Source organism: Suricata suricatta, chromosome 11 (assembly GCF_006229205.1).
Source record: "Suricata suricatta isolate VVHF042 chromosome 11, meerkat_22Aug2017_6uvM2_HiC, whole genome shotgun sequence".
Lineage (NCBI taxonomy): Eukaryota > Metazoa > Chordata > Mammalia > Carnivora > Herpestidae > Suricata > Suricata suricatta.
In genome coordinates, this window is record NC_043710.1 from 4,767,868 (window position 1) to 4,789,668 (window position 21,801).

At 60.4% G+C, this 21,801-nt stretch overlaps 2 protein-coding genes and 1 long non-coding RNA gene across 10 annotated transcripts; 1 reads left to right on the forward strand and 2 right to left on the reverse strand.

Moving 5' to 3' along the window:
* The first annotated feature begins 17 nt into the window (after nt 1–17).
* LOC115306771 lies at nt 18–9,423 on the forward strand. 3 transcript variants are annotated; one of them, XR_003915438.1, is made up of 7 exons: nt 18–412; nt 2,848–3,074; nt 3,283–3,400; nt 4,061–5,775; nt 8,093–8,218; nt 8,541–8,783; nt 9,317–9,423. It is a non-coding gene; the product is annotated as an uncharacterized LOC115306771 (long non-coding RNA). The 3 variants fall into 3 exon arrangements; XR_003915437.1 differs by lacking the exon at nt 9,317–9,423 and adding an exon at nt 8,944–9,017; XR_003915439.1 differs by lacking the exon at nt 9,317–9,423 and adding an exon at nt 8,944–9,017 and having other exon boundaries at nt 8,569–8,783.
* SSH3 (slingshot protein phosphatase 3) lies at nt 3,389–11,680 on the reverse strand. 2 transcript variants are annotated; one of them, XM_029957325.1, is made up of 14 exons: nt 11,296–11,680; nt 10,747–10,784; nt 9,938–10,169; nt 8,707–8,825; nt 8,555–8,626; nt 8,139–8,204; nt 7,851–8,039; nt 7,675–7,768; nt 7,114–7,242; nt 6,981–7,027; nt 6,170–6,316; nt 5,756–5,956; nt 5,380–5,653; nt 3,389–4,357 (listed from the first exon to the last, which is right to left on the reverse strand). In XM_029957325.1, exons 1-14 carry the CDS (start codon nt 11,359–11,361, stop codon nt 4,085–4,087), a joined length of 1,947 nt encoding a protein of 648 aa, XP_029813185.1. In that variant the 5' UTR covers nt 11,362–11,680; the 3' UTR covers nt 3,389–4,084. The 2 variants fall into 2 exon arrangements, with proteins under 2 accessions (XP_029813185.1, XP_029813186.1); XM_029957326.1 differs by lacking the exon at nt 5,756–5,956.
* An 856-nt stretch (nt 11,681–12,536) lies between these two features.
* ANKRD13D (ankyrin repeat domain 13D) lies at nt 12,537–21,795 on the reverse strand. 5 transcript variants are annotated; one of them, XM_029957358.1, is made up of 15 exons: nt 21,625–21,795; nt 20,969–21,104; nt 20,728–20,852; nt 19,918–19,963; nt 19,686–19,829; nt 19,257–19,446; nt 15,925–15,991; nt 15,443–15,524; nt 15,145–15,206; nt 14,923–15,053; nt 13,850–14,007; nt 13,655–13,777; nt 13,407–13,570; nt 13,224–13,315; nt 12,537–12,904 (listed from the first exon to the last, which is right to left on the reverse strand). In XM_029957358.1, exons 1-15 carry the CDS (start codon nt 21,712–21,714, stop codon nt 12,691–12,693), a joined length of 1,824 nt encoding a protein of 607 aa, XP_029813218.1. In that variant the 5' UTR covers nt 21,715–21,795; the 3' UTR covers nt 12,537–12,690. The 5 variants fall into 5 exon arrangements, with proteins under 5 accessions (XP_029813218.1, XP_029813217.1, XP_029813216.1 ...); XM_029957357.1 differs by having other exon boundaries at nt 20,710–20,852; XM_029957356.1 differs by having other exon boundaries at nt 13,655–14,007.
* Between the last annotated feature and the right edge of the window lie 6 nt (nt 21,796–21,801).

Consider the following 21,801-nt stretch of genomic DNA (forward strand, 5'->3'; position numbering starts at 1 on the left):
GGGGAGCGCGCGGACGGCCGGATGCCGAGAGTTTGGGAGCGCTGGTCCCGGGAGGAGAGCCGCCTGGCCCCCTCCCCTCAAGCCCCCTACTCTGCCCCCTCAGCTGTCCGCAGACTCCGTCTAGCGTGAGGGCATCTGAGGGGGACCAACAGCCAAGCGCGCCACAGCATCAAGAACCTGGGACCCTAAGGGGCGAGGGTCCCATGGAAACGAGAGAGGCTCTTCGCGTCTGCGCGGACGCGCTAGGCACGGTGGGAAATGTAGTTTCCGGGCTGCTCCCGGCAGTCAAAGGAACGGACGCAAGATGGCGCCCGAGCGTCGCCGTGTGTTCCGCGCCGTAGGGTCGGTCCCACAGCCCCCCACCCGGAGCCCCAGCGCTGCCGGCGTAGGAGAGGCCGCGGAGGCCCGAAAGGTAGTTACTCTTGGCAGCCGCGGCTCTGAGGCGTCTAGGGTGTCGGGGGAAGAGGCCGGGTGGCGCTCTCTTCTCCGCGTTCAGTTGTGCCCTTTGAAATGTACTCCTGACCAGGGGCCTCCCTGGCCCCGGCCGACCCAGGCCGGGCGGAGGGAGAACTCTTGGAAGGTGGCAGTGTTCTGGGAGGCACCTGCTGTCCGAGGGAGGTGAGCTCCTTAGGGCAAGGGTTCACGCCTGGGCTGGGGACCGGCCCGGCTCCAGAGAGGCTCCCGCGGCTTGTGTGGGCCGACGTGGGATTCCCGAGCAGGGGTGCTCCCGTCCCTCCGCCCTCGGCGGCCTTGGGCAGAACTGGTGAAGCCCTGCAGGCTGGGTGCTGCCCTGTCCGTCCGAGTTCGGCCTCCGGGCTGAGATCTAGAAACTTAGGATCCATTTCAGACCCTATCAGAGACTCAGTTACTTTCTCTGGGCCTCAGTTTCCTATTTCCAAAAAAGGTGGTAAATTATAATGCGTGCTCTTTCTCCTCTGGGAGTGTTGTTACGGTCCTGGAAATGACGTTGGAGTGGTGTAGGCTGGACGGTCCCTTAAGGACATGCACAGGCATTCCTGTTTGCTGTGCATTGGTGCAACTTCGTGGAAGGAAATTAGGCAATGCCTTCCAAATTAAATGCGTATAGCCTTTGCTTCAGCAGTTCTAGAAATATGTTCTACAGGTTTAGTGGCCATGTGTGCACCAGAAAGTATATGCAAGAATACTTAAGCATTACTTGGAATGACAAAAAAAAAAATCCATAAACAACCTGAATGTTCTCTAGTAGATGAGCACTTAAATAAATAGAGTTCATAGAATAAAATGTGTATGAATGTTTTAAAAATGAGAGCCTTTCGAGTGCCTGGGTGGTTCAGTCGGTTAAGGGTCCAACTTCGGCTCAGGTCATGATCTCATGGTTCGAATGGGTTCGAGCCCCACGTCGGGCTCTGTGCTGACAGCTCAGAGCCTGGAGCCTGCTTTGGATTCTGTGTCTCCCCCTCTCTCTGACTATCCCCCATTCATGCTCTGTTTCTGTCTCAATAATGAATAAACTTAAAAATATTAAAAATAAAAGAGAGCTTTTGGAACTGATGTGCCATTCTTTGTGCTATGAAAGAAAAAAATGTCGAAGTGTAGAGTATGTTAACATGCTATAATTTATGTGGTTTTTTTTTTAAGTTTATTTTGGAAGAGACAGAGCACAAGTGGGAGAAGGGTAGAGAGAGAGAAGGGGGAAGAGAGAGGGGATCCCAAGCAGGCTCCGCACACTGCCAGCGTGGAACCCAATGCGGGCTTCGAACTCACAAAACCATGAATGATATCATGACCTGAGCCTAAACCACCAGTTAGACGCTTAACCAACTGCGCCCCTATAATTTATGTTTTTAAAGGAATACATATATATATTTGATGATGTAAGCATGGCATGTGTTTGGAGGGCCCCAGAAGAAGCTGTAACAATGCTGCCTGTGAACTAAGATCAAAAGAACACATACTTTTCATTGTATACCTTTTTTTTTTAACTTTTTTGCCCCTTTAGAATTTGTGTGAGATGTGTGTGTATTTTTTAATCATTTGCATTTTTTTAAAGTCATCTCTAAACCCCATGATGGGACTCGAACCCACGACCCTGAGATCAAGAATCAGATGCTCTACGGACTGAGAGCCAGTCAGTTCCTGTCCATAGTCAGCCCCTAGCTCTGAGTTCATGATAGGACTCTGCTCTCCCAGCTGGAGAGGGTTAGGAGGGCGGGGCCCGGCCTTGGCTTCCCTCCCAACACTGACACTGTCACCCTCCCTGAGCCTAACCCTGGCTTAGGACTTCAAGGACAGCCTGTGTGAGATGCGTAGTTGGCGGCAAGATGACAGGCAGCCGCACTGTTTGCTCGGAGGGTGGATCCGTGAAGCAGCTCAGGAACCAGGCTGGCTCCTCTGGACCCCACCGGTGACCCTCGGCGTGTCGCCTGCAGACAGGCACCGTCGTCCCTCTTGTAGGGGCGTGTTGAGGGTGAATTCTGTCAATGGATAGATGACACGTATTGTTAAAATATCAAAGTGGGCATCGGGCACTTAGGGATTTCCTAGTCTTAATCCCTTATTTTTACAGAAAGAAACAGGGACTTGAGGTGAAGTAAGTTATAAGTGGCAGAGCCAGGGCTAGATCCCAGGTTTCCTGCCCCCTGGTCCTCTAGGGGTCCCACCGGCGTCTGGGTGAGAAATGCCCTCAAAATGGGGCACGAGTTCTCAATGTGGTGCCAGCTCCTACCTCTTGAGTCTGCTTTGAAGGAGGGAGTTCCAGACCACCCCCACCCCCACCCGAAGTCATGTGTTCACAGGGCGGAGGATAGGGTCTGGGGAAGAGGAGACAGAAGTGACAAAGACAGAACCGTGTGCTCTTTTGAACAGTAAAGTGGAGCAAGGAACCTGGATGCAGAAGGGGAGGGCCCACCGAGGGTCCTTCTTCCCTGGCAGGGATGGACTGGCGTGGAAGATCAGGCCCTCTTGCACTGCAGCAAGAGGAAGAGTCTTGAGACGCACAGAGAGCAGTCATCAAGTGTCCAGAAGGAGCCTGGGCTTCTGGAACAGGCTTGGTCCTGTCCAGAGAGGCGTTGGCAGCTCCCACTTCCTCATGGGTAACTCCCTTCAGCTGTCCCAAAAGAGCCAAGCACCTGCTGCCCAGTGTAGACTTGCCCCCCACCCCAACCTGCCCGAGGGGTGCGGGGGCAGCTAACATTTACCCAGGCCCCACCCCAGGAAATGAGGGAGATGGCACCGTCTCCCCTCTTCTCTTCCCCATTCCTCGTCCCGCCCCCGCCCCCCCCACTCCTGTCCTCCACACAGGGCCTGCCTCAGGACACCCGGTGGCTGCGCCGAGGAGACCGGAAGGGCCAAGAGAGGCCAGACTCGGTGTGTAACCAGAGAAGGATCAGACTCACAGGCACACAGCTTTACCATAAAGGTGAAAATAATATGAAAACTTTTTTTTTTAATTTTTAAGTACAAAGCCAGATATTATTAAGACTGTGAAAAACTGGCCAGAGGCCGTGAAGGACAAAAAGAAGACTCTCTTTGGCCTGGTGCCCTGTGACCCAGCGCACTGTGGTCGGGGAGGGGCGAGGCACGGGGGGCAGCAGCCGAAGATGGGCTGGTGGTGGAGTGTGGGAGGGAGGCCCCATCTGCGGGGCCGGCTCTCCGCTCCCCAGAGCCCCCAGAACCGGGGACTGAGGTTACCCTTGGCCCTGGGGCCTAGTGGGCCCCAGGAATGAAGGGGGGCAGGAGTGAGGCACATGGGTGTGGGGGAGGAGGGGGCATGAGCCTTCCTGCACTGGGACACGCAGTGTTTTAGTCCCTGGCTGCACGTGAATGTTTCAGGCAGCAGCTGAGAATGAAGCCAGGTGCTCTTGCCCCAAAGGCACCGCCTTCAGTCTCTCTGTCACATTCAGAGAAGATCTGGAGCCCTTGGAAAGGTGCACTTGTCTGAGACTTAAGGCCTTAGGAGCAGAGCTGTAGTGCCGAGTCTTGGGGCCGCTGGGGAGGAGCTAAAAGGAATGTGGGCAGGCCGACAGGAATGCAGGCTGCTCGTCCCGGACTTGTTTCAGGCGCCTCTATTTGTGTCTAGGGGGCCATGAGCATGCGCGAGGGCTCAAGCCTCACCCTCCTCCCCGCTGCCATCCATGCTGGCCTGCCTCACCACCTTCCGGAGCCTGCGAGTGGAGGAACAGCCCGCCTCCTCCTGCTCCTGCAAGGCCCGGGTCCGGCTGGCCACCAGGGCGGCGCTGCTGAGGGCAGCCACGGACTGGTGGGACTTCAAGGCAGGCCAAGGCCCCTTGCGAGCCGGCCCTCCTCCCTTGGCCTTGGAGGGCTGAGGGAAGGGCTCTGGGGGGTCTTCTTCTGAAGACTCATTTGAAGAAAACACCTGGAAGGGGCCGAGTGGAAGAAGAATCACTAGGTCTTCCCAGGGTAGTGGTCTTAAGCACAAAGCCTGGAAAGGGGGGAATGTTAAGTGAATGCAGAAAACCTGAGCAACTCATGGCCATATTTCCAGAGGAGGGAAGACAGCACCCCAGCCCCATTGCCCGGCTCCTTGGCCCCCACCGGTCTTCGTTCCGGCCCCAGAAGCCCTCCTGTGCTCCCGGCCCCTCCTCCTCCTCTTGCCCCCGCTGCCTTTGAACAGTCAGTCCCGAGACCTCGGGTGAAACACCTTCCAGATGCCGGGCTCTGACTGGGTGCCGAGTGAAGGCGCTGCCTTTAGGAACACCCACGCTCAGCCATCAACCGTCCATACCCAGTGCCACCTCCTCCAGGAAGCCTCTCACAAATGTTCCCGCCCTCTGTAACGCGCTCTCCTTCCTCCAGATCAGCCAGCTTGGCCTCCAGGCCTGTAGTGGGTCTGGCTTCCCAAGGCAGAGGCCAGCCACCGGTCGTCTACTTGTGCCCTGCAGCACCGAGCACAGAGGGTGCTCAGCTGCTCAGCCCGCATTTGGTCGTGTGAGTGCCATGAGCTCTGTACCCCATCCTCTGACGGCTGCCCCTCAGATCTGGGGGGCACAGAGATCATCTCATCCACCTCATGCGGGGTCAGCGGTTGGTTGTCCAGCTCTTGGCCCAGGGAGGATACTCGGGCCAGGGCCGCGCAGCCCTGGCCCTTAGGAAGCAGGTCCTTGCGGCAGGCTGCAGCCTTCACGCCAGGGCTGGCTCAGCCCAGAAGCCCACGCGGATGCCCCCGGCCCACGGCTGCCCTCCGGCTCCCACGGAGGGCAGTGCTCACTGATCCCCCCATGGGGTCTCCTTGGCTGCTTTGAGGGGACACAAGTGAGCCACCCAGAGAATGGTCCCCATGGGAAGTCAGGCACCGGTCCTGCCAGGCACCATCTGCCCCTCCTACTTCCGTCCCCTAATGGGCCTGGGCCTGGGCTCCTTCCCTAGCTCCGGCCTCACCTCAGGCAGGTCACTGGCCCCTGAAGTGCCGTCCAGCTCCGAGGAAGGCTCTAGGAGGCTGATGGACCTCATGACCCCTCGGAGGTTGATACGGGGCCGTGGGCCAGGCTCTTCTTTCAGGGCTGACTGGCCCTCCTCCAAACCCAGAGCCTTCGCCTCCCCACTGCCCCCCGGTTCGGGCGGAAGAGGTGGGAATGGCGGAGACACCTCGGGGGCGAGGGGCTCCTCTGGGGAAGCTCCACCCGCTTTCTGCTCCCAGACATGGCTCTGCCGGCTGGAAAGAAGCGGCCTCGAGTCAGCGCTGAGGGACCCAGCAGCCACTCTCAGAGTCCAGGCCCACCCCCTGCGCTCCCGCATCGCCCTGCCCTGCCCGCACCTGGCCGTCAGGATGCCCTGGTAGGTCTGCAGCTGGCGCAGAAAGCCTGGGTTGGGGCGGGCGACGGGCCGGAGCTCCTGCACGTGGCGCAGGGCCTGCTCCAGACCCCAGCCGTACTGCTTCATGGCGTAAGCCACCACCGTGGCGGCCGAGCGGCTGACACCCATCTTGCAGTGCACTAGCACCCGAGTGCCCTGGGCTCTGCGGAGCAGAACTCGGTCAGCTGCCCTCCGCCCCCTTCCCTGCACCGTCACTGTGAGGGGCCCTGGGGGGCGCAGGGAGGAGGTCAGGGAGTGCCCCCCCCCAGTGCAGTGGAGAGGTCCTAAGCAGGCAGGAGAGGTCCTAAGCAGGCAGGAATAGGGCAAGGGGACCACCTGAAGCTGGAGTGGGGGGGAGGGGGAGGGGGCGCCCCACCTCGCAGCCTCCACAAAGCGGTGTGTCTCCTTCCAGTGGGGCAGCAGCTGGGCTGACTCCTCATCCCAGAGGCGCACATTGTGGTAGATGAAGCGCTCGGGGTAGAAGTTGTCGATCTCACGGGCCACGTTCAAGATGTGGCTGACCCTGTGGGGGGAGGCGGGTATGCGGCCCAGCTGACGTTGCCAGGGGCACCAGGCCATTGGCCAGCAGACTGGCCAACCCTGCTGTTTCTGTTTAGCTCTCGGTTCTGAGAGTCAGGTGGGGACGGTGCAGTCGTGCGGAGGAGAGGGCTGTGGCCCTGAGCGAATTGTGTTGCCCTGCGGGTCCTGAGTCTTGCCCTTTGGTCTGGGCGGCAGCAGGGCTGACGGAAGCACTGAGCCTGTTATTCTCAGGAGTCAGTCAAGGGGTAGCTTTGATCTGAGACCGGGTGGATCTGCAGCAGTGGGTGACGGGGGCCACCGTAGGTTTCCCAGAAGCCAGCGGTGGACAAATCGCAGGCAACCAGGCCCGCTGCTGTCTCCCCTGAGGCATGGTCAGGCGGAGAGGGCCTCTTCTGCTTGGGAAAGGCCCTCAGGGCGCCCAGTGCTGCCCTCCCCCTCCTCCCTCTGCCCGTGGGTCTTGCTTTACAGGGAGGGAGGGAGCAGGCCCCCTCTCTCCGGCCACCAAGACCTTGCAGGGGTGGGGGGGTCGGAGGCAGAGCTAGCCGCTGCTCAGGGGCACCTGGGGGTTTCTAGCCAGGTTGCCCCTTGGGGTGAGGCCAGGGAAGGGGAGACAGAGCTGGGGGGCCCTGAGGGGCCCAGAGCCCTACCTGTTTCGTTGTAGCTCCTCCAGGTTGGCCGCGTTCCACTCTGAGCCCTGCGGGGGAGGGAGGGGGACAGAGGATCACCCTCCGTCTCCCCCAGTTGCAGCACCCACCTGCCTGCGCGTCCCCTGCCGCTCACCAGGTAGAGGTGGGGGAAGATGCGGGAGGCGCGGTCCTGCTGGGCCATGAGCAGCAGCATCTGGTTGTCAATGAAGTCACGGTGCTGTTGGAGGGGCCGGCCCAGGCGGGCCTCCAGGGCCTGGCGGATCTGCGGGAGGAGCCAAAGGAGAGGAGAGGCTGGGGTGGGGAGGGTCTTGCCAGCGTCCTGATGCTCCGGACTTCCTTCTGGGGCCTCAGAGGACAGTACGTGTCCGTCTAGACAGAGGACTGAATGAAGCAAGGCATGCAGGACTGGCTCAGCCCCAGTGGCAGGATCTCCCCGCCCACCCCTGCCCTGGCCCCGGGCCCAGTTCCCTCCTGGCCCCTGCTCCTCCCCGGAGCAGCAGCCCACCTCTGGGCTTTTCAGTTTTTTTTATTCATTTATTCATTTATTCATTCATTCATTCATTCATTCATTCATTCATTCATTTATTTAAGTAAGCTCTAAGCCCAGCGTGGGGCTTGAACTCATGACCCGGATATCAAGAGTCGCATGCCCTACACACTGAGCCAGACAGGACCCCCCACCCCCTCAGCCCACCTCTTTGGAAGTGACGCTCTCCAGGTCACTGGTGTCCAGCACCTCCCAGAGCTCAGCCCGGATCGCCTGCTCCATCTGCTCCTGTTCTGAGGGCCTGGGAGCCGAGCCCATCAGTCCGGGGACCCCCTCCGGCTCCGCCACGGCTCCCACCCCTTTCCTCCCCTCCCTGCACTGACCGGCCAGGCTCGGCGCTGGGTGGCCGCAGAGACTCCAGGTCGGCCATGGCCATCCACTCGTTGAGGCAGCTCTGGTCAGAGCTCAGTCTGTCCTGGTAGTATCCGGCCCAGGTAAGGGCACTGCCTCCTGGCACAAGACCGCTGCCCAGAGCCGCCTCACAGGCCTGGTGCAACACCTGGAGTGTGGCCCTAGGACAGAGGAGAGGCAGGGTCACACTGTCCTCCCTGCCGCCCCACCCCAGACCCTGCCGCCAGCTCTGAGAAGAGGAGGCGGCCCGGAACCCTTACCACATGGTCTGGAGGGAGATCGGCTTGAAGATTCGGCTTTGCCCACCGGACGTCACACTGAAGCCCCTGAGGGAGACCAGGTGGGGGTAAAACCCACCTCCAGGTTCTGGGACAGAGCCCCTGAGAGGCCGACCTGCTGGCCACCTCATGAGGCTGGTCCTCAGAATGCGTACACATCGTCTGGGCTTCAAAATGAGCCCCAGTTGCCACATATGGGGTGGGGGGCTGTGGCCCAGAGAGGGCAGGTGACTTGCCTAGGATCACACAGCAAATCTGAGGGAGAGCTGAGTCGGCCCAGGCCCCAGACGCCCAGCCTGGATTTCTTCCGCTGCTCCCCACTGCCCAGGTGCTCTATCCCATCCATCACCCCGCTGACAACCCTCTCCCGTCTCCTCCTCCCAGTCACCAGCTCTTACCCGTCTCCATCAAGGTACACCTGGGTGTCACTCCAGAGGGGCAAGACCAGGCCCAGGGTGCAGCTCGGGGAGCTGGCAGGGGACAGAAGAAAAGCCGTCGTTCCCCAGTGTCTCAGCCCCTTGCCCCCCTCCCTTCCTCTCCCCGCGTGCACCTGCTGTCGGCGAAGTCCACTCCCAGAAGGACCGTCTCCTCCTGGCTCTGATGTTCTCTCGTGGAAACTACCAGCAGGTAGCGGAGCCGAGGGGGCCGGGCTGCCTCCAGCTGGGCTGCCTGGGAAGACGGGGAGGCGAGCCCAGGGTCACAAGAAGACCCTGCACTCCCCCACCCCCACCCGGGCCTAGAACAGACCCGCTGCCTGCTCACTCTGCGCCCATCGCCCTCTTCCCAGATTCCGGAGTGGTGGTTACAACCCAGTGGCTGCCAACTTTTGGATTTCATGGTCCAACAAAATGTTTAAGAAGATTTTTCTTCTTCTTCTTCTTCTTTTTTTAATGTTTATTTATTTTTGAGACAGAGAGAGAGCTTGAGGAGGGGAGGGGCCGAGAGAGAGAGAGACAGAATCCAAAGCAGGCTCCAGGCTCCGAGCTGTCAGCACAGAGCCCGATGCGGGGCCCAAACCCGTGAGATCATGACATGAGCCAAAGTCAGACGCTTAAGCGACTGAGCCACCAGGCGCCCCTAAGAAGGTTTTTCTTCAAGGGGGTATGGGGCGGGGGGGAAATGGGACTGGCACACATCGCCCATTTTCAATTTCTGCCCAGGAAAGAGGCTTAGACAACAACAACAACCTTTTCCACGAGCCATTACCACCATTTGATTCAAGAAAGGTTTCTCATCAAAGAAATTCTAAAGACACAATCTCACAACAAAGGACAGTGCTTCTTTAGGAAAAACTGCCTGCATTTTGTTTTTCCCATCTTGCCACAGACAGTGAGATGTCCCACAGGCATCTGGGAGCTGGTCCTGGCTCCCACCTGTGCCCTCCCCGCCTGGCACCCCTCCAGCTCCGCGGGCCCCCCCTGAGCACCAAGCCGGGCCTGGGGTATGCACACGGCTCAGGGGGTCAGGAAGGTCATGTGCTGGCAGCACAGAACCCTGTCTCCATGTAATTCCCAGCTCTTGGACCAAATGGGGCCCTACAGACTCACGCAGGGCAGAGCCCTGTCATTTCCCAGCCCTCCAGGGGACCTGGAGACACGACTGCGCCCTGATAGGATGACTAGGCTCATCGGGGTTTGGGGAACCCGTATTACCAGCCCTCATACCACTGCTCCCCAGCAGACACACACGCTGGCTCCCTTGTGCCCTCAGCTGCCCCTGCCCGCCCCCCGCCCCCACTCAAGAGCTGGCTCCCCTTCTCCATGGCTCTGGCGGCCCCTCACCAGGCGGATGTCGTCCTGTGGTCTCAGCAGTTCCACCATGAGGTGCAGGTGCTGGCTCTGCTCCTGCTTCCGGGGACTCTGGGGCCCCTGTCCATCGTCTATCTGGTCCCCGTGGGGCTGTTCTTCGCCCGGGGGTCCCTCCACGGCCTCAGGGCCAGCGTCAGCTGCTTCTCCATTGTCCTCTCCGTCCTGCAGGCCCAGGACGGCCCCGCGGAGCACTGCAAAGCTCTGTCTGGAGGGGCAGCAGGGAAACCATTTTACGGTCCGTCCTACCCCTCAGGACAGACGTGCAGCAGAATCACCCACCAGGCTTGTTAGAACAGGTGTCGGGCCTCATTCCGGGAGAGTCAAGAGGTCTGGGGTGGAGGCCTGAGAATGTGCATTTCTAACCAGTTGCCGAGTGCTGAAGCCCACGTTGGGGGAACTACTGTCTTGGAGGGTCTCAAGCCCCCAACCCACTTGTTTAGGGTGGGGGGCAAGGGTCGTTCCCTTTCCCTTCCCCCATTCCTATCTCAGGAGATACTGTAAACTTCGTAGGGACCCAGGAGTACTCGGCTCTGTTGTTCCATCCCTGCCCTTTGGCTTGTGATTACTGGCCTGAGCCAGGGTCCGGAATAGCGGTGGGGGAGCCCCCACTGAGCAGGAGGAAGGTAAAAGCAAAGGCGGCCAGGTCAGTGCTGCAAGCCCACTGTGCCCACCAGCTGTGCCCACAAACGCAGTCGCTGGCTCTGGTGTGAGCCCTCCAGGAGGGCAGTGGCCAGGCCTGGCGGCTGGAGGTAGTTGTCTCTGGGGGAGTGGGAGGTGCTCACCTTCGCTGGAGCCGGCTTCTCCGCTTGGATACCTGGTCCTGCAGAGAAAGCAGCCCCCATGGCAAGGTGAGGTGGGGGGGTGGCAAGGACTCTCCTCTCCGCTACCAAGGCTGATGGGTGGGGGGTGGGGATGGGATCGCCCCCCCCCCCAACTGGGAACTGTAACCAGGAAAGGGGTCAGATCCCTTCCCACCCTAGTCCACTCCCCAAACAGAGGCACCGGGGGAGCCTGGGCCCAGGCCCAGGTAGGGCAGCTCGGGTGTGAGTGGGTGGAGGTGCTGGAGGTGTCCAAGGGGCTGGCCCAGATCTGGGCCTGGAAGAGAGTAGGGCCTCTGCAGGCTGGGCTGGTGCTCGGGGCTCCAGATCTTGCTTTGGTCTAAGTTCCCGGGAGCCTCCAGACCCTTTCCCAGTCCCTTCCAGAGAGACACTTCGGGTCCCCTCCCCACGCAGCCTCAAAGGGAGGCTGGCAGTGGGCAGGACGCACTCCCCCGGGCCCAGCTGGCAGCCAACTGCGTGGGCCGGAGCTCAGCTCGGCAAAGCCAGACTTACCGTGGGCCCCACAGGCGTGGAGTGGCCGCTGGCCGGGGGGGAGCGGCTCACTGTGACCAGGGCCATGGGGCCAGGCCGGGGACACCTGGGCCGGTCCGGGTACGGTGCCCTCCCACAGCCCCACGGACAGTCCCTGCCCCGCAGGACCAGGAAGGAGAGACCGGAGCCACCAGGGCCTGGCACCTCCTCGGGGGCGGCCCTTAAAGGGCCAGACACGGGTCCAGCCCGCGTCCAACCGGCTCTGCAGGGCCTGCACCGAGCAGCCGCCGCCCCTCCCTTTCGCGTCTCCTCGGTTTGTCCGTCTCGCCCCCGCCCCCTGAACACGTTGGGGGCGGGCCCAGGGCGGGGCGCAGGTGCGGAGCGCGGTGACTCGGAGGGAAGTGGCGGGAGGTCCGGCACCTTGCAGTCTTCGTTCCAGGGTTCCGGGGTTCGGTCCCTCCTCCCAGGAAGGCGCCCCTGCCCCTGGCCTGGCTCCGCCCACTTAGGTCACCTGAGTTCTGCTTTGGGCTTCAACCATTCAGTTGTTACCCAGAAGAGATGGGACCTAGAGAGGCAGGACCGGGACACAGACCTTGGAGAGGATGAGACATAGTAGGTCTTAAGTTGCGGGGCGCCCCAAAATGATTGCTTCTTGCTGACTGGCCCTCATGTTTCCACTCTGCACGAATTATTATTGGGGAGACATGCGTCAGTGCGTCAGTGGAAATCAGGCAGAACTTAGAACAACCCCGGGGAGCTCACAGGCCATCCTCAGGGCCGCCTTGGAGGTGAGCAGAGCAGAGCAGCGCAGGCTCACGCTGCAGCACCGCATGCGACTTGTCCAAAGTCACTCAGAGAGCACATGCTCCCCTTGAACAGGCAGGAACCCAGGCCCGGGGGAGTCTGGAAGCCCAGCCTTTCCGCTCCTTGACAGGAGCAGGGGTGAGTTCTGGCAAAGCCAGAGTAAATGGCAGGAGGAACCTGGGTCCCCAGTGGATGGGACAAGAAGACTGCAGGGAACGGACGTTTATGAGGCACCTTCTCTGTAAGGACTTGCCGTTTGTTGGTTTGTTGGTTCACTTCACCCTCCCAACAGCCCAGGGGGCTGGGAGGCGGTCTCATTTTACAGCTGAGGAAACTGAGGCTCAGAGAAGCTAAGAGGGCCGCAGCCAGGATTCAAACCCAGGTCTGAGGCCACTGCCCACAGTGTCTCCCCTTCGAGGTCGGGTCTCCCACCATGTCCCCAGTGAGCAGAGCAAGCCTGCTGCTGAAAGTCTCTTTATTTCCACCTTGGTCTCAACACAAGCCCATCCCAGGGCTCCAGGCCCCCAGCTTAGCAGCAGAGAGTTTATAAATAAATAAGTTATAAAAGCAGGTGGGGGAGCAGCCCAGACAACCCCCCGGGGGGCTGGGCACTCAGTGCTCTGTGAGCGAGAGCCGCAGGGTCCTCTGTAAGTCCTCCTCCTCCTGCTGCCCCCGCCGCTCCCGCTCCTCCTGCTCCCTCGAAGACAGCTCCAGGGCCAGGCGAAGCTGCTCCTCAAAGCTCGGGGGGGCCGGGGCCGGGGGGGTCCTGTGAGGGGACTCGGGGTCGCTGGGCTCTGTGGACATCCGCAGGCTTTCCTGGAGGGCCCTTCCAGGCCAGGCGTGACGGGAGAGAACAGACCAGTGAGTGCTAAGGCTGGGGAAGAAGGCCAAGGGCTGGGAGACAGCTATGGAGGGCAAGGACAAGGTGACCGGAGAGAAGAGGCGAGGCAGGGGACCCTGTCTCCCCCAGCCTCACGCTGCCTTGGATGCCAGGCAGCGCCGCTTAGGGAGGGGGGGCCTCGGAGAGGGCATGGGGTCCCGGGACCGGCACCTCCTCGCTACCCACCAGCCAAGGACCCGCTGGCTGGCAGGCTCCCCAGGGGAGGGCAGGCCGAGACGTCCCAGGGGGTCCCAGAGGGCCTCACCGCTCCAGCTGCAGCTGCTCCTCGTATGCGGTGGCCTGGGGAGGAGGGTGGGTGCCGGGCCGCGTGTCGCTCAGGGCCTCCCAGACAGTCACCTGCGGCAGACGGGCCCAGAGCAGTCACCGCTGGCGCCCCTGCCCACGCCCGGCCCTGCCCGGCCCTGCCCGGGCCCCACCTGTGCCCCACCTGCTCCCCCTCGGTGCCCGCCTCCAGCAGGCTCTGCCGGATGGCGAACTGGAGCAGGTCGTCATCCTCGTCGCGAAGGGGCTCGCTGCGCTCCGCGCCCAGCACACTGTACCCCGCGGGCACCTCAAACACGGCGGGGTCCACCTCACACGGGAAGGGGCTCCCTGCTCGGCAGAAGGGCCGTGCTCAGCCCCGGGGCTCCGGACGGAGCAGCGCCGCCCACCTTGCCCCCCTGCCCGCGGCGGCACCTGGAGCGGTGACAGCAGAGCCGGAGCCGGGGGCCGGCACCCACACGGAGCTCAGGGGCTCCTCGCAGCCGCACAGGTTGCTGAAGGTGATGCGGGCGTTGAGCACATGGAAAAGGGGGATCTCTGTGAGGAGACAGCGGAGCCTGAGCCAGAGGCCGGCGCCACGCCCGGGAGCCGCCCCAGACCGCCCCTCACCAATCTTGACCGGGAAGCCGGGGGGGAGGCGCAGGGTGATGAAGTCCCGCAGCTTGGCAAAGTGCGCGTTGCTGATAGCCATCAGGTCAATGATGGGCGTCACCTGGTCACCCAGGGACAGTGGGTGCTCCTCGCTCAGCCACAGCGTTGCCTTGAACCTGCACGGGACGTGAATCAAGGAACTCCTGGTGGCCCCTCTGCCAAGACCCACCCACTCCAGACACCGGCCTGGACTCACGCCCTCTGCCTGGCCTGAGGTGCCCTCTCGTCTGCTCAGCTGCGCCCAAGAGCTTCTGTCCTTTGGCGCTACCGCCCGAGCTGCCCCCAGACCCTGGGCCCAGGCTGGGGCCGATGGCATATCGAGCCGGCGCAACGCCTCTGGATGAAGAGGCAGGGCCGGGCCACTGGCTTCAGCCATGGCCTCGCCCACAGCCAGGTCCTCCTCCCCAGCCCACAGCTGGCCAGTGCCAGCAAAGCCCAGAGGTCAGGATGACCAGGGTTCGAATCCCCGCTCCACCAGTCAGTGGCTAAGTCTGCCTGTGGTTCCTAGGGCAGTACTGGGCTCGGTGGTTCCTAGGGCAGTGCTGGGCTCGTCGTAAGTTCTAGGTCCTGGCTCCTGAGATCCCCCGAGCACCCCTGTGAGCAGGTGGCTAAGAGGGACCGGATTTTACTGAGGAAGAGAACAGACTCTTGGAGGGGAAGACGTTTTCTGAGGCCTCAAAGCCAGGAGGCGGTAGAGCCGGGGGCCCTTGCCCTCTGCCACAAGCTGGCCTCCGGGCGGTGCTCATTCAGTTGAACAGAAAACCATAAATGGGTGGTGCTGCTCACCCACTCATTCATTTATTCCCCAAACAAGAGTGACCAATCCTCTGGGCCAAGCCCCCTGCCAACAACCATGGATAAGACAGACCTGGCTCCGTCCCCAAGAAGGAGAGTCTGGAAGGCAAGTGGCTGGGTGAGTGGGTCCCCACTCCGGTGGGCCCCATGTGTGACAGGGGTCCACAAGGGGCTCGGGGGGCCAGGCGGCATCCCCGTCCCTGAGGCAAGTCCCCGAGCCAGCCCCAAGACTGCACCTCTGAACTTTGCTGGACATCTCGATGGGGCGGCCGATGTTCCTTGACTCCAGGCTGAAGTTGGGGTCAAAGTATTCGCTGGGGGAGATGGCTGTGGGGTTGGTGGGGCTGGCGGCCTGCTGCACAGGAGTCTGGGAGGGCCCAGGACCGGGCTCAGTGCGCGGGAGGGTGGCTGCCGGCCCAGCCCTGCCCTGCGGCCCCCCGCCCCCGGGCCTGGCTCACCCCGCTGTGGGAGGAGTGCTGCTGGGCCATCCCGAGAAAGGACTGGAACGGAGTCTTCCCGCCTGTGGGGAAGGGGCGGGAGCCCGTGAGGAGACTTGGGGCCACCGCGCCCAGACTGCCCTCACCCGCCATCCGCCCCGGGAGCCTCCTGTGGGGGCAGGGAGGGGAGCGGGGAGACGGAGCGCACAGGAACGGGGAGGTCCCCCGGCTTGTGCCCGGAGCTGGGGCCCCGACCCCGGAGCATGGTGACCCCGGCGTGGGGCGTGACTGGGCCACAGGCAGGCGCACCTGGGTTTACCTTTGCTCCTCGACTTGTCCTGGTCAGAGAGGTGCTCCGTGCGAGTGCGTGTCACCAGCTCCACGTTGGTGGCACTGTATACCTGGAGAGCAGGGGAGACACGGGGGGGAGCTGAGGGCTCAGAGCCTGTCGCCCACACTGAGCCTCACCGGTACAGGGCCCGAGCCCCCTCTCCGCAGGGACCGACAGGACCTCGCCCCCCACATGGAGGAGGTGGCCCGGTCCGAACCACGGGGACTCAGCAGTGAGGGGGGAAACGCTCCTCGTTTCATCTCGGAAACCTGGGTCGGGGCCAGTGCCGGGGCAAACCCTACGTGCTCAGCAGCGCCTGGGCACCCGGGCCTCACTGAGTCCCCACGGCCGCGTGGGGCCTCCAGAGGCCGTGGGCTACTCTGTCCCTCTCCCACACGGGCGGACGTGGAGCAGGGCTGGAGTCCTGGGCCCTGCCTCCTACCCCAGCCCCCACCACTAGCGTCTCCTGCCTTGGCCTCGTAGCCGCTAACGGTTTCCATCTTCTCGGACCGCCAGCCCCAGATCCCACATTTGTTCCTGAAACAGACCAAACAGGAGCTCATGAGGACCCGTGCCCCCCAGCCCTAGCCAGAGCCTTCCCTTCCAGAGACCCCTTCCGATTAGCCTTCCCTCTGTGAAACCCGCAAGGGCCTTGACGAGGAGGCCGGCCGGCTGGGGACCACCGCGCGAGGACGGGGGGCTAAACACTACCGAGGGGTTCTCCTTAGTTTTGTCGGGTGTGATAGCGGTGTTGGGGCTGGTTTTTAAAAACATCCTTCTTTGTTAGAGTCACGCGCAGAAGTGTTTACTGTTAAAATGACAGGACATCTGGGATGTGCTTTAAAATAATCCGGGGTAAAGGCGCCTGGGTGGCTCAGTCGGTTAAGTCTCCGACTTTGGCTCAGGTCATGATCATGGTTCATACATTCGAGCCCCGCATCGGGCTCTGAACAGACATCTCAGAACCTGAAGGCTGCTTTGGATTCTATGTCTCCCTCTCTCTGTGTCTGTTTCTCTCTCTCTCTCAAAAATAAATGAATAAACATTAAAATAAAATAAAGTAAGACAAAATAGGAGAGAGAATAGTTAGAAAGTCCTCGGCACCCGGCTCAACACTTCCCAACATTCTGCCTATCTTGTTGAATCTGTCCTTCCTTATTCTTTTCCTTTTTACCCCAGATTATTTTATTTTATTTTATCCTATTTTATTTTATTTTGTCTTACTTTATTTATTCAGGATGCATCGTGTGTGATGCCATGAAACAAACCTCGATAAAACTGAAAGGAGAAAAATCCTACAAAGTATGTTCTCTAACCACAAGCAAATGAAATGAGAAATCGATAACAGAGTAAAGATTCGGGGGAACTCACAGATGTGTGGAAAGTAAACAGCACACTCCTGAAAATCCTAAAGGATCAATGAATAGAGCGAAAGATAAATCAGAAAATGCTTTGAGATAAATGGAAGGAAAGATACGATCCATCAAAACTTATGGGACGCAGCTAAAGCAGTGATTCGAGGGAAATTTACAGCTGTGAATGATAAAAAAAAATTAAAAGACCTAAGTACGTGGGGAATGATCACATGTCCTCCGTAGGGGACGCCCAACACTGTCAAGATGGTGGTACTCCCCAGGCGAGCCACAGATTCGGCACAAAGCCCCTCAGAATCCCAGCTGGCTTCTTTGTAGAAATTGACAGACTGACTCTGGAATTTACGTGAAATCGCAAGGGACCCAGAATACCCAAAATAATCCTGAGAAGGAAGAACAGTCAAAAGACACACCCTTTCCGATTTCAAAACTTACTACAAGGCATCACTTAAGTGAGACAGTGTGGCACCAGCACAAAGACCGACGGAAATCAACGGAATAGAATCGAGAGTCACCTGATTTCCCACGAGCGTGCCAAGACCACTCGGTGGGGAAAGAACCGTCTTCTGAACACACGGGGCCGGGACGAGTGGATCGTCACCTCTGAAAGAACGAGGTTGGGCCCTTACCTGCCACAAATATGAATTCAAAATGGATCAGAAGATAAGCTAGAGAGCATAGAACTTCCAGAAGAAAACATGGGGGGAAATCTTGATGACTTTGGACTTGACCAAATAGTGGTAGATGTGCGCCAGAAGGGCAGGTGACAAAAGAAACAACAGATGCACTGGATGTCGTGAAAATTAAAAACTTGTGCTTTCAAAGGATACCGTCAAGACAGTAAAAAGTCAACCCCACAAGATAGGAGGAAATATCTGCAAATCATGTCCGAGGACGTAAAGAACTCTTGCAACTCAATGATAAAAAGCTAACCCAATTGCTGGGGCCTGGGTGGCTCAGCTGGTTAAGCATCCGACTCTTGATTTCAGCTCAGGTCAGGATCTCACGGTTCATGAGTTTGAGCCCTGCGTCGGGCTCCGTGCTGACAGCGCAGAGCCTGCTTGGGATTTTCTCTCTCTCCCTCTCTCTCTACCCCTTCCCCGCTCGTGCTCTTTCTCTCTCTCTCAAAATAAGTAAATAAGTAAATAAACATTAATATAAATAAATATTTATATGTAAACAATAGATAACCCAATTGCTTAAATGCCCAAAGGATCTGAGTAGACACTTCTCCAAAGAAGATACACAGATGGCCAATAAGCACGTGAAAAGGTGCTCCGTATCACTAACCATTAAGGAAATGCAAATCAAAGCCAGGATGAGGAGCCACACCTCACCCCCACCCCCACGGTGGTTATAATCCAAAAATACACAAACACCAAGGTGTTGGTGAGGACGCGAAGTGGATGGGGGGTGGGGGGCGCTGTAACACGCTGCAGCCCCCTCGGTAAACGGTCTGGCGGGTCTTCAAACGTTAAACATCCAGTTACCAAGGGACCCAGCGATTCTACTCCCGGGGATCACCAGAGAGAAATGAAACCTATGTCCACACAAACACTTGGGATACTGATATTCCAGAAGCATTATTCATAACGGGCAAAAGACGGAAGCAATCCTACTGTCCGTCAGTGTGGAAGAGCCACACGACGGACAGCCATAGAAGGAACGAAGGTCACAGGCCACAACCTGCATGGACTTGGAAAGCATGCTGCTCAATGCAGGAAGTCACAAGAGACCCCCAGTACAGGATCCAGGCGTGGGAAAGTCCAGGAGGAGGCAATCTGTAGACATAGCCCATCAGGGGTTCCCTGGGGCTGGGGAAGGGGAGGTCAGGGCACTGGAGTCAGTGGCTAAAGGATTTCTTTTTGGGGTGAGGACAATGGTCTAAAACCAACTGTAGGGAGAAGTGCATATCAGTGAACCTACTAAAAACCGCGGAACCGGACGGACCCTACACATAGGTGAACTGCATGGTGTATAAAATTATATTCCAATTAAGCTGTCGGTTTGTTCGTTTCTTAAGGTAGTTCAGAAGTCTGTTCCTGGAGCTGGGATGCATGTTGTCAGAGACAACGGCCGGGCCAGTAGGGTCGGATTCCTCGGCCGCTGCCCACACAGGACTCGGGCCCAGAAACGGCCACACGACGGAGAAACCGGCACTGGGGCAAACAGCTGCCCTGAACCACAGCCTAAATAGTTGCTGTCGTGGGAAAACATGGGAGGTCAGAAGTCGAGGCGCTGGGGACCCCTGACCTAGCCTCCTCTGCCCGCGAACAGGCGTGTAGGGCCCCGAAGGTGGCCACAGGGCGTCTGAGTGAGCCGCCGGGCCTGCAGTGACCCCCACCCTGATCTGAGCAGCGCCAGTGAGCAGCCCAGCCTCCCAGGAGCCTCAAGGGCACCACCCACAGCGTGGCCGGGCCCCAACTGACCTCTCGAAGGCCACATTTCGAGTGTCCAGGTGGGTGGAGACGATAGGAGACGTGAGACGGCTGGCCACGTGCTCCTCGCTGGGCCGCATGGCCGCCAGCAGCGCTTCCGGCTCGTGCAGGGCGAGCCCCAGCGACTCGGTGTGCACCACCTGCCGGTCATGGTCCACCTCCATCACCAAGGCTCCTGCCTCTGCCGGCCGGCATGCGCACGGGAGGGGGACATGTGAGTGCTGGGCCGCAGACGGTGGGGAAAGGGCCGCCATGGCGCCCTCAGCCACCTGCCACTCAGCGGGGGAGGCCCCAGCCCCTGCGGCCCGTCCACCCTCCGCCTCTGTTTCCACGTCTGGAGAGCGGAGAATAGCGCAGCCCTCGCGAGCCACAGGAGGGCCCGGCCTGCCGCGTGCCTGCGCTCCGGCCCCCCGAGCTCACCCTGGCCCTTGAAGATAAAGCTCCTCCGGCCGCGCTGCCAGGTCATGTGCTCGAAGCCCAGGAGACTGGTGTCCACCCGCAGGCTCTCGCCCCGCTTCCACACTCGGTACACGTCACTTGGGCACATCTTAGACACAAGGGGCACTGCGGGGGGTGTGGAGGTCACCAGGGCTCACCTTTCTCCGAAAATCCCACTCCCGGCGCCCCCGGAGGCCAAGAGGTCCTCACTCACCCCAGCTGGTGAACTCCCACTTCATCTCCACGTAGAAATCGGGGGCCTGCGATAGACCAGAGCGCCTGTCAGGGCCCACCTGGTGCCAGGGGCCGGCGGGCCTGGGGGCTCCTTGTCTGCAGCTCCCCCTGGGAGCCCAGCCCCTCAGCAAGCCTTAAAGTGCTGCTGTGTCCGAGATACACCCCCGCTACCACCAACTCCCACCCAGCAAAGGGTGACTTAAAAAGTGGGGCCCTAAAAAGGTCTTGGAATAATCAGATGGTAAGTATCTGGGGCCTGGAGGCCAGTCTCCACCTGGCCGCTAGCCTGCTGAGGGGCTCTGGGGGAACTTCTGCTCCCTCGGGGTCCCAGAATCCTTACTGTTGATCTGGGGCTGCCCCTGGGGTGGGGGCCACAAGGTAGGGTGCTCTCCTGGCCAGACCTCTTCATGCTTGAGGACGGCGCACAGGAACTCCGGGTACCCGCCCCCACCGCTGAGTCAGACGAAACTCTCCCTCCAGGAAACAGGCATTCACCAGGAGGCCCACATCTAAGCTCTGCTGAGATTTCTCATATAAGGGACCTGGGATGTCAGCCCTGGCTTTGCTCCCACTGGACCTGATGTCACCCATTGGGGCCTGGATGTCTCTCTTTCCTATATGACCCTGGACTGCAGGCCAGAGAGAGGGAGCATTGTCTACAGTGTTGGGAAAGCATGTGGCAAAGACTGAGTAGGTGACCAGAGGGACCCCCTGCCCGTGTAGTCTGTCATGGCCCCTTGACATGGCACCCCCTCCCCCAACGGCCACACACCTCTGCACCCGGCTGTACCTGGCGGAGTTTGTTGAGCAATTCTGGAATGCCCGCCAGCCTCTGCGTGGCCCTCTGGTAGTCCCGATACTGGAGCACCAGCTGTACCATCTCTGGGTCCCCAGTGCTGACTGCCTCCTGCAGGACTAGGGGCACCAGGCTGCTGGGGGGGGAGCTCACCCACGGCCCCAGGCCTGACCACTCACTGCCGCACCAACCCCGCTGCCAGCCTCGGGGGGAGCCCCTCTGCCCTCTGTAGTACCTGCCCAGCCCTGGCAGCTCTCTTTGCCCACATTGGCATTGTGTCGAAGGAGCACTCTCACGGACTCCAGGTTCCCCAGGGACACAGCCAGCTCCAGGGGAGTGCGCCCCCGGGGGTCCTCCTGTTCAATGTCGTGCTGGGAGAGATGGGACACTCAGCACAGGGCAAGTAAGGAGAAGCAAGACCCCTAGGCTGAACGTGGTTGGGAGTCGTTGTGGGAAATAAAGATAGCAGACAGACCATGGAAATGGCAGGGGTGGCCTGTGTGTCCTAATAGGAAAGGGGAGGGGACAGGTGGGAAGGGCCTGCCCACCTCTCCTGCCTTCTGCCAGAATAGAGCTGGGGGCCCGGTGGTGGGGCCTGGTCAGGCAGAGGTGCAGCTGCAGATGTCAAGCGTTTGGACAGGCCCGGGGAGTAGAGCCAGGCTGCCTGTTCTCAGCCCGGCTCAGGGGTGCTGTGGCGCGAATTCGGGGGTGGATGCAGTGTGAGGCGGGGAGACGGGCTGGGCAAGGCCCAGCGCTGGAAGCAGAGGCCAGAGGCTCAAGCGAGAGGGGCAGGTGACCCGGGCTTCGGATCAGGCCTGGCAGCCTCCAAGACGGAGACCTGGCTTTGGGTGCGCGGCCCGGAGGACAGCCCGGGTGCCCGGTGGGCCTCACCTGGCGGCTGTGGAGCGCGGCCTCCAGTTCGCGGTGCCGGTTCGCCCAGACGAGTCGGTGCAGCGGGTAGGTGGGGCCCGGGCCCGCCATGCTGGGCTTCAGCACGGCATCCCAGGAGGGAGGGCGGGCGCGGCGGGGGCGGCCCAGTCCCGCCTCGGCTTCGGGCCTGGCGCGGGC

Excerpts from the sequence above, each read along its gene's own strand:
- SSH3 (XM_029957325.1), bottom strand. The coding sequence starts at position 11,361 with ATGGCCCTGGTCACAGTGAGCCGCTCCCCCCCGGCCAGCGGCCACTCC. Across the intron at positions 10,785-11,295 it reads CCACGCCTGTGGGGCCCACG|GACCAGGTATCCAAGCGGAG; the intron begins GTAAGTCTGGCT and ends CTTTCTCTGCAG. Across the intron at positions 7,243-7,674 it reads AGAGCGTCACTTCCAAAGAG|ATCCGCCAGGCCCTGGAGGC; the intron begins GTGGGCTGAGGG and ends CTCCTCCCGCAG.
- ANKRD13D (XM_029957355.1), bottom strand. The coding sequence starts at position 21,714 with ATGGCGGGCCCGGGCCCCACCTACCCGCTGCACCGACTCGTCTGGGCG. Across the intron at positions 19,447-19,685 it reads CTTTATCTTCAAGGGCCAGG|AGGCAGGAGCCTTGGTGATG; the intron begins GTGAGCTCGGGG and ends GCCGGCCGGCAG. Across the intron at positions 15,992-19,256 it reads CGAAATGTGGCCTTCGAGAG|GAACAAATGTGGGATCTGGG; the intron begins GTCAGTTGGGGC and ends GGTCTGTTTCAG.